At 41.3% G+C, this 16190-nt stretch overlaps 1 protein-coding gene across 1 annotated transcript in view; it reads right to left on the bottom strand.

Annotated features, from left to right (window-relative positions):
- Positions 1-16190, bottom strand: part of eif4g2a (eukaryotic translation initiation factor 4, gamma 2a) — a 92983-nt gene that overhangs the window by 8460 nt on the left and 68333 nt on the right. The window contains exons 3-16 of the mRNA XM_060941904.1: positions 13305-13414; positions 13147-13215; positions 12420-12545; positions 12228-12330; positions 12024-12155; positions 11869-11935; positions 7880-8031; positions 7678-7788; positions 7387-7569; positions 7161-7293; positions 4463-4617; positions 4286-4384; positions 4057-4185; positions 3875-3970 (exon numbers count right to left, since the gene is read on the bottom strand). Of these exons, the coding sequence (XP_060797887.1) occupies positions 3875-3970; positions 4057-4185; positions 4286-4384; positions 4463-4617; positions 7161-7293; positions 7387-7569; positions 7678-7788; positions 7880-8031; positions 11869-11935; positions 12024-12155; positions 12228-12330; positions 12420-12545; positions 13147-13215; positions 13305-13414 (1665 nt within the window). The remainder of the gene's footprint in view (positions 1-3874; positions 3971-4056; positions 4186-4285; positions 4385-4462; positions 4618-7160; positions 7294-7386; positions 7570-7677; positions 7789-7879; positions 8032-11868; positions 11936-12023; positions 12156-12227; positions 12331-12419; positions 12546-13146; positions 13216-13304; positions 13415-16190) is intronic.

A 16190-nucleotide genomic window follows, 5' to 3' on the forward strand; every position in this document is an offset into this window, starting at 1 on the left:
ACAGAGCACAACTAGAGCAGCGGCTACAATCGACACCGTAACGATCTTTTGGTCATTGTAAAAGAAAAAAAGAAGACTTAATATGTAAATTGTGCATGAACAATTACTCAACCTTCCACTGGGGGATTGATCCCCAAATACTTAACATATCAGATCACATGACACCATTCCACAATTAGCAACACCTTTGTCCACAGTTATTGACACCGTTCCACAATTAGACATCCAGATGATTAGTGTGTGGTATTAACAGGTTTATTTAAAAAGGTGTTTTACATAGACTTAATACAATATTTTTTTATATAAATATATAATCGATGTCAGCGCTTACGCAAATTAAGTAATTCTAATGTTTATAAGCAAATGAACTGAATGTTAAGCCTGTATCAGAAAGTCTTTCTACCCACCAAGTATGTTCATAGATCACATTTTATTAAATATCATTTGTTGTTGTTTGCATTAATTTCTAGTTTACCAATAATTCAAACAACACTTTGTTGCAATTAGATTCAGACTGATAAGACTTCAGTATTTTCAAATTTTAAATTTCACATCTAAAAATATAAAAAGTGGCCAATATTGTCATGTGGCCGATATTGTCAGCAAACTGGGGGGGGATAGAAACATCTGAATATTTCAAGCATGTACTTTTTTATATGCTAGGAATTTGATTCTGATCAAATTCTATTTATTGCAATAGGATCCCAAATACTCTAAACATTCCATTCTGTTACTTTTATTTAAAAAAAAAAAACAAACAAAAACAAACCTTCATCTACTTCGGTGTTGCACAAAGATCAATCCATAACAGTTGTAAATGTCGCTTAATTCCACAGGGTGTCGATAATGGTGGACACCGGTGAAAGTGATCACTATTAGACACCTCACATGACTTCTCAAACATGCGTTTAGATGCAAAATGGCGAGCATCAAATGAAAGAGTAAGAAGCAAAGTACAGGCATGAAAACAGGTCGGGGTGAAAAAGGTGAGAAGGGTGCGCGAGTGGTGACGTGGCCTCTGGTGTTGTTTTATTTTGTTTGGGGGGTCCTCCCCCAGAATAAATATTATAGCCTCCTTACTAAGTATACTGTATTGACATTTGCACAAGGACATACAGTACAAATACATGTAGTTATAGTGAAATTATGCCCTGGAAAAAAAAAAATGCGAATAATAGAACGAAGAAAGTGGAGAACACACAAGATAGTGATCATTTTTTCCTTTTATTTGCCTGGACCACCAGTGTCTCCATGGCCCACTTTCGCCGAGTTGCCACATGTTTCAGCCTTGCCCGCTTCTCTCCTTCAGCAGTCTGTTTCTTGGCCTGCTGAGCACTGCAAGTTGCTTGAGAGCCATACTTGCTCTGCTGCTTTTCCTCCTTGTTCACCCTCTGCTGGTGTTTGTATGTGGCTGCTACAGAGTTAATGTTCTTGCACAATGTTCTGTCCACTTCCCCAAACTTCACGTCCTCCCTTCTAAAGAGCTGCATAGCTGTCTTCCCCCTGGACATCAGCGTGTACTTGACCGTCTGTATTGCATTAAATGTTTCCACATTCATGTTGCCACTCCTTTGATCAATTACATCATTCATCAGACTAAATGAGGACTCGACTCTAGGTCCATGAAAGATGGAGAGGCAACACTTAACCAGTGCACCCAGGGAGGGGTACTTGTCTGGTTTGTTGAAGACATGACCCCACCACTCCACGATGCTCTCTCCCTCCTTGAAGCTGGGGATGGTCAGGTCAACACTGAACCGCACAAGTTCCCTCTGGATATCCTGGTCTGCTGGCAAGAGGTGCCCCAGCATACCACTCAGCCTGCCGAGATATGGAAGTACCTGCAGCTTTCAGCTCTTTTTAAATCAAGGCTGAATACTTTCTTCTTTGCTGCTGTCTTTTATTAAATCAAATTTGAGACTTTTGATTTCTTTCAGCACAGACAGCACTACAAAATGGCGTCTCCACTATACAGTGCCCTACATTAGTGAGTAGCGAGCAATTTCGGACACAGGGATTGTCAAAAGACGCGCGCGCCCTCTTTCGAATGCTGACGTAATCAAGCCGGAAGTTTTGTTTGTTTTGATGGCAAATCAGGAAAGTTTGAAAAAAGTAGGAAGTTCAGTCCGATGACTCAATCCAGCTTCCGGCGGTCTGGTCTGCACTCTGACTGATGTGTGCACGCTCTGGCCAGCAGGAGAAGAGGCGCGAAATGATGCCGCTTGCCTTTCGCAGCGAGATGTACTCATCGCTATGGCGTCAATATCAAAGCAGGAGGAGGAGGCGGCACAAACCGTCACGAACTGTCTATGGGTGCGACGCGACCTCCTTGCCCTTTGGGTCAATATCAAACCCCCCCCCAATTTTTTCCCCCTCATCGGATCTACACGATTCACGTAGGTCACCCATTTTGGTTTCAAAACGGCGAAAGGTGAGGGATTTTCATGCATGAAAGTAGGTTGACAAGGAGATCATGAAATAAGTGCGAATTTGAGAAATAAAAACCTGTCCACGATCTTTCCACCACGTTTACCTGCGATGACATCTGGGTTTTCCTCAAATTGCTGATTGTGCTTTAAAAATTCTATTTCAGACAACGAGCTGTCTCAGACAAGATCAACAGGTGAAAGGGGTCTTCTGCTTGATCAATTAACCAATAAACGTTGTAACCGAAACTCACCTTGGTAAAATTGTTTATTGGTAAATCTGAAAAGGTGCCAATAATTATAGCTGCCACTCTATTTTGACTTCTAAATATTAAGATAAAAGGCAAAATCTCTTGACCAGAGTATTCAGTTTTATTCCAGAAGTGATACTTGCAAGCAAAATAAAGGCTGAAGCCAAAATAAAAGTGACCGCTGCAAATGTTTGTGTCCATCTCCCTGGCAATAGATTTACTCTTACCTGATTGGCTGTTGCCAACTGCCCGTTAACCCTAATTAGCGGCCCTGTATCTCATCTGGTTGCCTAAAAAGTTGCCCCGTGCATCACTTAGTCAAAATTGTAGTTTGAGGGGGGCCGCTCACAATCCGTTATAGAAAGGGGGGAGGGGGAAAAAAAAAAAAAAAACCAAACGAATGACAGGACGGTGTGATGCGGTTACAGCAATCACTGAAAAGTACCGTATTTATCCTTATAGAAGCGCCCTCCCTATTTGACGCGCCTCCACGATTTTCAGAGCTAGAATAGTATCAACCATTTTCTTCATTTAACAAATTTTAAATCCAACAAACCACAACAGAGACGTTCAATTTCACCACTGATTTTTTTTTTTTTTTACCGGAAATCGCGTTAGTAAACATGGACAGTATAAAATACGGACATTCACTCTGCTGCGGATATCAATACGGGTGGAGATGTACCTTTTGTTTGCACCACTCTTGTACACGTTTACGGTGAACATTAAATGTTTTTGCAGCTAAGTGTTTGCCTTTCTGCTCTGCCAGTTCTACAACCTTTAACTTAAAACTAGCGGTGAAGGATCGTTTTGAGGACGACATTTTGTTTTGTGAGCTCATAAACATCGACGATGACGTGAATTGTGATGTCACTACAAATAGTTTACTTACCAATGTTATCCTTATAAGCGAGCTGGACATTGTTTAATTGACTTTTTGGACATAACTGTATTTTCATGTGTTTCAAAATAAATGTTTTAAATTCTGATGATTTTGTCATGTTCGATTTTTGTCATTTAAGGGTCGAAATTGACGCTCCCCCTTCATGTTTTGCATCGCGCCCGGGCGCGTTTATTAGGATAAATACGGTACATCATTTTCCAATAACGTGCCATTCTGAAGGATTTTATACATCTAACAGCAAATCGGCAAGGGTTACACTTTATACACAGTGATGTTCGTAATTAGATACCTACAGTCATCTTGAGCAGTTCCTCTTTGGCAGGAGCAGGTTTCTTGTTTGTCTTCTGAGGCTTCTCCTGAATTGGAGGTGGATTTGTCTTCAGGCCAAGCTGTGGAGGAGGAGGAGATAAGCAAGTCATGAACAAAACTTAGTTGTGAAGCTTTCTGGAGTGGAGGATTATGGGAAGACCAGCACCTGTCCAAGCGGAGGAGTGGATGTGCGTGGAGGCTGAGTGCTAGGAGGCATCATGTTGGGAATCTGTGGCTGCAGCTTTGGCACTTGGGTTTTGTTCAGGAGAAATGACTGAGCAGGTCTCAGGCTAATCTGTATTGCCGAAGGAGTAGGAGGAAGAGATATTTAATGCTTCAGGAAGTTAGCATTATCGTACAGCAGATTATTCCGCTTCTTTTAGACGACATCTCACCTCATCAGCATTGAGCTGTCCCTTCTTGCTGAAACGTGGTGGCATGTCTTTGGACGGAACTTGTTGCTGAGTTTGGTTCTGGAAAAGCAGATTCTGCCCCTTTGGAAACAGTGACAACTCATTTAAAAAAAATAATAATAAAATAATTTCCACAACAGATTCAGAATCAGCTGGTACCTGAGTGGGTTTCATGAAAGACTTGTCAAATTGAGACTGAGGAGCAGGAGCCATGTGGCCACCATGGCCGTTGAAGAGCGGGTTTGTACGATGGCGCCCCATGGTGGGGGAGTAGCGGTCTTGAATAACCCCAGGTCCAGTTCCAATTCCACAGCCTGAGATCAGAGGAGACATGGCAGGTTTAAAATCAACAAGCCATTTGAACCCATGCCAAAAATGCGCAAAAAAAAAAAAAAAATCAGCATGAGCTCAGCACCTCAAGTGCATTTGTACCATAGCGCTGTCGAATTCTCAATTCGGATTGATCAGAATGAAATTATTTTCGAGAACAGCAACTCTGACTGCAGTGCAGTTGTGTTTATCTCATATCAACTCTGTCCAATACGTTATTGTCACAAACATTATTCAAAGGGAATTATACAGCCAACATTCCACATAATCTAGGCCTTAATTTAACCCCCCACTACTTAAAGCAAATAATTGTTAGATATGGAAGTTTTTAAATGGAAGGGCACGGTGGTGTAGTGGTTAGCGCTGTCGCCTCACAGCAAGAAGGTCCGGGTTCGAGCCCCGTGGCCGGCAAGGGCCTTTCTGTGTGGAGTTTGCATGTTCTCCCCGTGTCCGTGTGGGTTTCCCCCACAGTCCAAAGACATGCAGGTTAGGTTAACTGGTGACTCTAAATTGACCGTAGGTGTGAATGGGAGTGTGAATGGTTGTCTGTGTCTATTGCCGCTTTTCCACTACCAACGCGGCTGAGTTGGGCTGAGCTGTGCCGTGCTGAGTTGGGCTGAGTCGAGCTGAGTGGGGCTGTTGGAGTTGCATTTCGACTACAACCGCGCTGAACCGTGCTGGCTGGAAGTGGGTGGACACATTGGGTGGAGTTAGCGAAAGTGGGTGGACGTCACGTGATGTCGTTAGGCGGCGCAAACAGTGACAGTGACCTTTTAAGCGGGAGTCTCATAACCCGGATAGTAAACAATAAACATGGAGGACATGGAGTCGTTAGTGTTGCTGGTCTTGGTGCTGTGGCTTGTTGTCGCCGACAACGCCAACAGATACTGGCAAGAGCGTATAGATGAGGCGAGGCGCATAAGGCTTCATAATTCTCCTTCCGGGTTTACGGTGTTTACAGATCCCAGCGTGCTCGCGGGACGTGTGTGGGCATGTGAGGACACTCCTCCTCACCAATCAGTGCATAGGGGAGTGTCTCCTCACGCCCCTAGCCTCACTCAGCTCGGTTTGGCTCGCTTCAGCCCTACTCCAAAACCGTGCGAGTTTTGGGGGCTGAGCAGGGCTGAAGCGAGCTGAGTCGTACTGTTCTTAGATAGTCGAAACGCGAGCCGTGTCGGGCTGAAGTGAGCTGAAAAAGGGCCATGTGTGTCAGCCCTGTGATGACCTGGCGACTTGTCCAGGGTGTACCCTGCCTTTCGCCCGTAGTCAGCTGGGATAGGCTCCAGCTTGCCTGCGACCCTGTAGAACAGGATAAAGCGGCTACAGATAATGAGATGAGAGTCCCCAGTATTAGTGCTTTTTAACTGCCATAGGTTTACCTCTAACAGTTTTTATCCCCTGTTGGCCAAAGGGGGGAGAGAGAGAGATTATGTTGTGGCGATTTCTGTCCGTCCCGGGAAGGGTACTCACCTTCTGAAATCCTCAATTTTCAGAGGAATTTCACCAAACTTTCCAGGATTCTTTGTTACACGTCGGTAACACGCATATTGCAATTTCATGAAATTGGGTCACATTTTACGAGGAGTTACAGCCCTTGATTAACAAAGTTAGACTTTGACAAATTTCATGAGTGCGCATTTTCCTTCTGAAATCCACCTCAATTTTTGGAAGAATTTCAACAAAAGGCATTGTTATATGTTCGTAGTACGTAGATCGTTCTTTTGTTCAACTCTGTCACATTTTACCGGAGTTACAGCCCTGAACAACTGTGTACTTTCACAAATTTCATGAAGGTGGTGTGCTTGCCTTCTGACATCAACTCCTTGGCAAAAGGCCTTGTTCTAGGACAGTAATATGCATATTGCGATTTAATTTCGTTTGTGAAGATTTTCACCAGAGTTGTACTTTGACAATTTCATCAAGGTGTCCTTACTTTCTGAAATCAACTTAATTTTTATCCCCTGCTGGCTCAAAGGCGATGCCCGTCCCAGGAAGGGTACTCACCTTCTGAAATCGACTCCTCTCACAATTTTTGGAGGAATGTCACAAAACCTGGCAGGATTCTTTGTCAGTAATATGTATATTGAAATTTCATTCAACATTTTACCAGAGTCATGGTGTAGTTGCCAGCAAGGGATATTGTGCTCTTAGAGCACTCTTGTCCAAAAATTAGGAACAGGTGTGTGGGGTTAACTTTGAAAGAATGAAAGAGAAAGAGAGAAGTAACGACCATTTTAACTGCTATAACAGGAACCAACTTGTTTCCCAGCTGCTGCAGAACATTAAATGTAACCAAGCACCATGTGGTGTTTAATAACTAAGACAATAGCAATTGTCTGTAAATTGCTGTGGCTTAAGAGTAAAACGACCACACCAACTCTGATATGGTAACAGTAGCTCCTTGTTGAGTACTTTCCAATAAACCATGCCCAACATCTATATGAAACTGTCCTTCAACATTAGCCGAAGAGATATTAAAAGCCAGATCAGAGAGAGAACGAACACACGCTAAAGGATCAGTGTATACCTGGCATTTGTCCAAACATATCAGCCAATCCCCCAAGAATCTCCCTGCTCAGTCGTGTTGGCAAGAAGGAGTTATCTTGAAAGAAGTCAGTCCTCATTCCTGGGTTCATAGCTGGAATAAACACGCCCAAATCCTGAAACAAAAAGAAAGTGACTCACCAGTTAGTTTTTTTTTTTTTTTGAATTGCTGTTTAAATAATAAAATAAACATGTATAGGAGCACGAACTTTCACTGCATCCTGACGGATCTGGTTGATGGTCTTCGGTCCGTTATCGATGAAAGCTTTCCGAGGCACCCAGTTGTTCTCTCGCAACTCTACAGTATCCTGCAGCAGGAAACGAATCCTTGCAGGCAAGTCCTTGTTGTTCATTAAGGATCGCATGCGGCTAAAGTACTGATTCATTAAAGACTGCAAGTGAAAGATTTTTACAATTACAAAACAGGAAGTAGAGGGGAAAAAAAAAAAAGCCACAACAGTCACTCAAAATGTATTATTAAAATTATAATTTTTTCATACCTTGGCTTTCTCATGATCAAGTCTAGGCCCCACAGTCCTCATTATCTGACAGAGGCACTCCAAATCCTCCCCCATATCTTTAAGTTGGACTCTTTTCTTCTTTTCCAGAAGCTGAAAACGTACCAGGTAAAACATTTCACCATGACTTCTTCACCAGTATGAACAATTTCAACAACTTGCTCATCACTTCATCCATACTTACTGTTTTGATGCACTTATGAAGGATAGACTCGTGAATGAGGTCAAGCTTGCCAAGCTCCCCAATGAATTTGATGTTGCCCAGCATCTTGATCTTTGCAATGGCGCGCTGCTCCTCCTCTTCAGAAGTAAGAGGGCCATCGCTTTTGTCATAAACTGTAAAAGAAGCAGTGTTTTATAAAAGGTCAACGTTTTAAGCCATAATGCAAAGCACCTACTATTTCAGGGTTTCCCATACATAGACCATTGTGTGGCGCAGCACCACACAATCAGACTTGCGATTTTGGGGAGAAAAAAAAAAAAAAAAAAATTCGTTGCGTATCGTTCCGTTCATTCATCATGCTCTCTCTTCTTGTTCACGTGCGCATGCACACAGAGACGGAGAGGCGTGTACACAGAGAGAGAGAGGCATGTACACAGGCCTGCCGGTGCGCATATACCCAGACTGCAAGTAGTCCTGTTAGGCTAATTAAAAATAACGCAGCCTTCCCGATTCGCCTCCGACCCCTTATTTTAAAAGGTAGCCTACGTCATGCTCGTGATGAGCTTCATCATAGCCTTCTTGGCTTACAGGAAACGGACATCCCTGAGTCAGGCTATAAACCAATTTTGATGCAGACAGTAGCAGCTTGACGCGAGGAACCGGCCTGCATTATCCCGCTTCAGCATTCATGCAAGTTATTAATAATGGCTTGACATTCACAATAAATAAGGATTTCCCACTAGCCTAAATAAAATGTTATACTCGCAGGGATGCCTAGTTGATGCTATCTGAAGCATAAAATCTGAATCAGAGATGCACCGATTGACCGGCTGCCGATCGGAATTGGCCGATTTTCACGTGATCGGCCATGACTGGCGACCGGCCAGTCAGAATTAAAATATGCAGATTTTCTGCTGATCAAAACTTGTGTATCACAGAGACGAAAGTGGAAATACTCGCAATTCGCAACTAAAAAGACTGCAGCTACACTGGCAGCTTGAACATGCCTTCTAGTGCGATTGTGTTGCGCAGAACAGTGTCAGTCCTGCGCGCCTACAAGCTCCTAAGCGCCTAAAGCTATTTGGATATCCAAATATAGTGAATTTTTTTGTGCCAGATATTGGATGTGAAAAGAAGAAAATGTTTGTGGTTGTGTGAATTTCCCATTACAGGAATTAATACGTTAGCCTATTACCAAACATCTAGTTAGATTTGTACAAAGAGAGAGAGAAAAATGTCTGTTTTTTACAACCTTGGTTGCCATTGATTCCATTGGAAATTACTCTACAAATACACATTTGACAAAGATGATAGAATGGCTATGGTACAAGTATGACTGGAAATTATTTTTGTATTTTGATACTGAATGAAGAAATGGGTTGTTCTATAAGGCATACGTTTTCAGATCTAAATAGGCTTATGAAGGTGTGTTCCATAGCAGTAGGCAAATAATATGAGGGGGAAGTTGTTTTTGTGCCAGATATTGGATGGGGAAAAAAAAAAAAAAAAAAAAAGTGTGAATTTCCTATTTCAGGAATTAATATGTTAATACCAAACATGAAGAATGTTCTTTGTAAAATCTGTGTCTTTTTGTTTGTTTTCAACCTTTGAGGTGTTAAATTTATTACTGAAAATCTGGCAGAATGTTCTATTAAAGAAAATGGTCTGTGTGTGTGCTGTGAAGTGGTTTGAAAAAATGAAATCGGAATCGGCCAAAATCAGTATCGGCAGGTCACACTCCATGGAAAATCGGAATCGGCCCCAAAAAATTGCAATCGGTGCATCTCTAATCTGAATATTTTAAGAAACATCTTTATTAGCTTTATTGGCGAAGTAGATAAACCATCACTGCATCACTGATACGCACACACACTGGCAGCTGAATTAAATGTTCTGATCGGGCATGCAGGCTTTGCACCAGTTAGGGTAATGTTTTTTCATTATTATTGTTAGTTGCCTTGGTGTTACCTTAAATGGTTTCTTACATCTAATTATGATATTTTATTGTTACATTATACTATTTATTTCATTTTAGTATTGGTTGAGGTAAGTGTTGAGTTCAATATTTAAAATAAAAACCTCCAGCTTGTTTTTTGCAATTTATTCCTTGAATGTCAACTAAAGAATGATTGAAAGATCGCCACCAAAAAGGCAAAAAACTAAGGTAAAAACTATAACTTCAATTTTGGTGAGTAACTTTCATAAATTTAAAAGACAGGTTTTCCACCAACATCAGCCCAGCAAACTAATGGCCTGCCCTGTAATGTAAAGTTGGGTCGAGGAATGAAACCAGGCAGGGTTCTGGTAAAAATTGTTCTAGCTGTCTTCTCTTAAAGAACTTAAAAGAATTTAGATTGAACTGAATAATCTCAAATGCTTCTTGTAGCTTTAAAATAGTCCCAGCAGGTGACTCTGAAGAAAAATACTGTGTTTGAACACCGCCCGCTGTAAACACTTTGCATACACCCCAATGACTGACTTCACCGACCGCCACGACACCACCGCGCACGATTCCCTCATCGGTACAGTGGAGCACCACAAATTGCTACCTGGTCTGTGGGAAACACTATTTGTCCAACTTCAAATTCACTGTGGTGTGAATTTTGTGCCAACGTGAAAAAAGGAAGCTCGTATGATACACTCTTAGCTAGTACTGGCGAAATAACTAGTCAAGCGTTCTCTCTTCGTGACCTTGATCACCTGTCATCCAGATGAAATCTCACTCTGGTGAGGAGCTTGTTTGTTCTGACTGTAGGTTTAAGAGACAAAACCAGGAGAATTCAAGCTGCTTGAGCTCCATTACATGGCATACCAACATCCCATGCACATTAATTACACTGCAACATTGGAAGACGGACAATGAAATATTTTGTCTTCATCTTTGCTCAGAAATAAGTTCTCTAGCACTTGTTCCCCTCATCTGCCCCTTGAATATTCGCGAATTGGAAAAAAAAAAATTGAGTACTTTAAAAAAAAAAAAAAAAAAGACTACCTTTCAATTTCATAAAAACGGTGAAATTTAGTCATTGTGATGTACGTTTATTTCTGCAACATCTCACAAAATATATCAGGCCGTTCTGTGGCTGGGAAGTTATTTAATTTGAAGGGATTAAAGCAAATAACGTGCATGAAAATCGCTCACGTCACGCAATCAAACAGACAGAGGAAGTCTGTGCGCGCGCATGCGCAGGTCTACCTTTGAGCGTGCACTGACAGTTCCATCATTCTGCCGCTAAACGAACAGCTGATCACACCGAGGTGCTCGCTGAGCACCGATATTTATTAGTTTGGGCCTGCGTTTCCTTTCCTTCGTATATAACGTCTTTTCTTCTCGCTTTCCGTTACTGTAGTCGGTCTTTCACGCTTCATTCACACACTCGCGTCCTGCACTTCTCTCTCCTGTCTCAAATTTGTATCCCACAATGCCTTGCGCAAACAGGGAAAGCCCACCACATGACATTTTGAATTGGGTCATGGTGGGGGGGGGGAATTTAGGGCCACGTGGAGATAAATTAATTAATTGTTCTTTTTAATGAAAAAAAAAAAAACTCTAATAAAATTGGAAGTCTGATTCGAATATAGTAGCTTTCGGTCCACTATACAAAAATAATTGGGTGTCAGGGAAAAATTCTTTTTTAACTTCTAGACACTGCTACGACAAAGCGTCTGACAGTTCTTATTTAAATCTGTCACGTTTCTTTCGGACCATGGGGAAATATCATGAAACCAGCTTTAAAGCTAAGTAATATGCTGATATGGCAAGGTGTTTCTTTTCCCCCCTCCTTTTAAGTGCATAATGGGTATCAAGACTTCAATAAGATCCTTCTGTTAGTTTGCTTTTGGAAACTTCATTTTTGTTAGCATGTTGTGCACGTGAGCCAACTTAACCCAAGGGAAACCTAAACATCATGCTAAATTCCCTGAAAAAGAGGAGCTTAAACACTCAATTTTTGCCCACGCTGTGCAATCTATTGCTTTTCTTAAAAAACAAACAAAAACACAGAACTTACTATCAACATTTCTGGTGCGGTTTTCAAATTCATCTTGAAGCTTTGCGATCAGAAGTCTCCTGAATGTCTAGAACAAGAGCACATTCGTTGAATCTCATATTACAAACACTCAAATCTTCACAATTAACAACATTTGAGAAAGAGAGAACACTTACAGTGCTCTGCTTTTGTGCTGACTGGATCTCAGATGATTGGTTATCAAAGTTTGGAGCATCTTCTGCCAAACGCAGACATAGCTGAGCATATAGCGAGCTATACTTGGGCTCTTCGAGGGCCTTGTCTACAATCTGTGGAAGAAAAGCCAACATTAGAGAGGTTTATACTAGTAATTAAATGATTCAAGAGAGACAGATCCTCACCAGCAAGATGATTCCTTTGAGGACGAGCTTTGAATCCACGCCCACATTCAGAAGCTCAAGGCATAGCTTGTCAAACTTCTCAGGGGTCAGTTTATTGAGTATGCTGAAAAGGGAAGGAGACCCACAACAGATCAGTTGAGCTAATCAACTATACAGTAAATTCTTCAAAAAAGGATTAGATCATGGACTTACCCTCTCACTTTTCTGAAGATTGCATCGTGGTGTTCTTTTTCGTTTGAGGAGCTGACATCTCGTCTAGTGCTTCGTGAAGGAACCCATCTCTGAACGCTAGGCCCTGGGGTTTTCCCCAGGAACTCGCTAGCAAAACGAAAGAAAAAAAAAACCCACACAACCAATAAAACGTTAAAATCTATACATAGGCTCAATACACCTATAACACAGCGTAGTGTTGACGTCTTTCTGATTGGTCAGAAGTTCCTGGATAGTTTTCTTAAACATGAGCTCTAATCACAGGTTTATATTAATGCGCTCATTATGAAACATCAGCTGGAGTAAAACTAACAACGCTACAAAGCTTGCCTACATGGGAAACTCTTCAGGACAGAAGACTTCACAATGACAGTTGAATTTTTTTTTCCTGTCTTGTGATAGTTATAGCAGTTATAACTCAAGCCAAAACAGGAACTACAGATGATGTGTTGTTTCATGGACACACCAAAATACTAGCTTACAAAGCATGGGGTCCTTTCTTTCTTTAATAAGACAAGAGAATTCTATTCATCTGCAAATTGCAACATCAACTTGGAGTGATGACATCACCCTCCTCCTCATTATTGCACAACCTTGTCACTGATCAACCAATTTCCTATTACAGCACGCCCACTATTTTTTTTTTTTTTAATTCCTCACAACCTGCTAAGTCAATCTCTATGACAGGAGGTGATACATTTATATATACCTGTTGCCGACAGTTGTGGGATGGTGCTGAGGTGCACCCCGACCTCCTCCTCCCCCTCCCGAAGAAGCACTGCGAAATCCAAGTACACAAAACACATCAGGATTGACGGGGGAGAAAACTCATTTATAGGACGACACACAATCAGAAGTACAATTCACCTGAAACGAGAAGCACCCCCTTCTGCAACCACACTCTCCACTTTGGCGGCTTGACAACGAAGGATACTCAAAAAGAATAATGTTGAAAGGGTGGGGTGAAGAAAGATGATCTGGAAGAGAAATGCAGACAGAACATGACTAAATAACTGGCTTGTTCAGTTTTTATTCCCGTTCTTCTTCTTACATGATAGAAAGTTGACAACAACCTTTTACTTTTATGATTACGGCTTTAGTGGGTTTTTTTTTGTTCCCCCTTTTTCAAAACACTTCAGGTGTCAGATTGTCAAAAGTCTGACTTTATAGAAAGAAGGAACTACGCATGTAGTTCACAAGTAATGATAACCTGAAAAATATCTGCTCAGACATCAAATCTTGTGTTTATCTGATCTAGATTTAACCCAAGGCCTCCCAGATCCAGACAAAGACTTCTGCCCTGTTGATCAGATGTTGGAGGAAATCAGGAAATCAAATACACTCGATGGCACAGACACTCAGGAAATATTAACCACATGACCCATTATGTAATATCCAACTTTTCCGTTGGTGTGAAATATTACAAACAACAAAAAGAGGAGTTATAATAACCGGCTTCTGATTAGCCTAGTTAGCTTTTCTTCTAACAAGCTAAGGAACAGAAGGTTTAGAGTCTTGACAGTTCTGGTTATATAACAGGGGTCACATCTTTTTTGTTTAATAAAATGGTCAATTAAGAAGCGATTTCTATGAACACTTAATCAGATAAACATAACTTCTGTGATTTTAAGATAATAACTGCTAGGCTAGGGAGTTAAGTTAGCTCACAGCTGATCAGGAGGCTGAAGCTAGCCGCCATTTTCTTCCTTAACAAATCAGAAAAAGGTCTAAAGTTTCAAAACGTGTTCGAAGAGAAGTCACGAATTTCTCACACACTTGGAGTGAAAGTGAAGTTGTGTGAACAAGAGAAAAATAATAAAAGTTAACTTTAAACTCGCTTTAAAAAAAAAAAAAGCAAGCAGAGGAATCGAACTAACTAACGGCCATTTCACAATCCTGCGCTGCGCGTGCATTAATTCAAAGCTAAGGCTAGCTAGCAACTATTAGCTTCCTTAAAAGAACTTACCTTCCTTAAAACACCTTCAGCTTTGTCGTGGTTCTGTTCCCAAAAGAAAGAAAAAAACAAACAAGAAATAAGTAGTTAAGTTGATTAAAACCTTAACTAGCTATCACGACGGAAAAACAGTACACCCGAGGTAGAGTTAAGCTAAGCTAATGCTAAAGTTAAAGCTAGTTTAATGCTAACTTCACCGGTAAAGAGAACACCGTGCAACCGTCTGCGACCTGACGTCAGCGATAGGCGCAATTTTATTCGTCGGACCTACCAAACCTGCTGGTGCCTACGTCATCATCAAGTTTGTGTTGGGTGACACAGTGGGCGGGGCGTCCGAAGTATGATAATGATCATAATCATAACCCATTCTCAGATTTTTAAACTTCGACCTTCATAAATGTAAATTTGCCGAAGTAAAACCTCACTTTCAGATTTTCAAAAAAATAAATTGAGCTATATATTCAAAGAATAACCAGCAAACATAAAAAAGCTATTAAAATTGACATTGCTCCAATTTTAATGTTTTATATTTGTTTGTTTGTTTGTTCCTTTATTTACAGATTAGATTAGATTAGATTAGATTAGATAAAACTTTATTGATCCCTTTGGGAGGGTTCCCTCAGGGCAATTAAGATTCCAGCAGCATCATTACAGATAAACCGAGAAAAGAAATACAGAAAGCTTTTAGATAAATTAAAATAAATTAAGTATTTACATATACAAATATAAAAAGAATAAGATATGGGGAGGGCGGCACGGTGGTGTAGAGGTTAGCGCTGTCGCCGCACAGCAAGAAGGTCCTGGGTTCGAGCCCCGTGGCCGGCGAGGGCCTTTCTGTGTGGAGTTTGCATGTTCTCCCCGTGTCCGCGTGGGTTTCCTCCGGGTGCTCCGGTTTCCCCCACAGTCCAAAGACATGCAGGTTAGGTTAACTGGTGACTCTAAATTGACCGTAGGTGTGAGTGTGAATGGTTGTCTGTGTCTATGTGTCAGCCCTGTGATGACCTGGCGACTTGTCCAGGGTGTACCCCGCCTTTCGCCCGTAGTCAGCTGGGATAGGCTCCAGCTTGCCTGCGACCCTGTAGAAGGATAAAGCGGCTAGAGATAATGAGATAATCATAACCCATTCTCAGATTTTTAAACTTCGACCTTCATAAATGTAAATTTGCCGAAGTAAAACCTCACTTTCAGATTTTCAAAAAAATAAATTGAACTATATATTCAAAGAATAACCAGCAAACATAAAAAAGCTATTAAAATTGACATTGCTCCAATTTTAATGTTTTATATTTGTTTGTTTGTTCCTTTATTTACAGATTAGATTAGATTAGATTAGATTAGATTAGATTAGATTAGATTAGATTAGATAAAACTCTATTGATCCCTTTGGGAGGGTTCCCTCAGGGCAATTAAGATTCCAGCAGCATCATTACAGATAAACCGAGAAAAGAAATACAGAAAGCTTTTAGATAAATTAAAATAAATTAAGTATTTACATATACAAATATAAAAAGAATAAGATATGGGGAGGGCGGCACGGTGGTGTAGAGGTTAGCGCTGTCGCCGCACAGCAAGAAGGTCCGGGTTCGAGCCCCGTGGCCGGCGAGGGCCTTTCTGTGTGGAGTTTGCATGTTCTCCCCGTGTCTGCGTGGGTTTCCTCTGGGTGCTCCGGTTTCCCCCACAGTCCAAAGACATGCAGGTTAGGTTAACTGGTGACTCTAAATTGACCGTAGGTGTGAATGTGAGTGTGAATGGTTGTCTGTGTCTATGTGTCAGCCCTGTGATGACCTGGCGACTTGTCC

Source organism: Neoarius graeffei, chromosome 15 (genome assembly GCF_027579695.1).
Source record: "Neoarius graeffei isolate fNeoGra1 chromosome 15, fNeoGra1.pri, whole genome shotgun sequence".
NCBI lineage: Eukaryota > Metazoa > Chordata > Actinopteri > Siluriformes > Ariidae > Neoarius > Neoarius graeffei.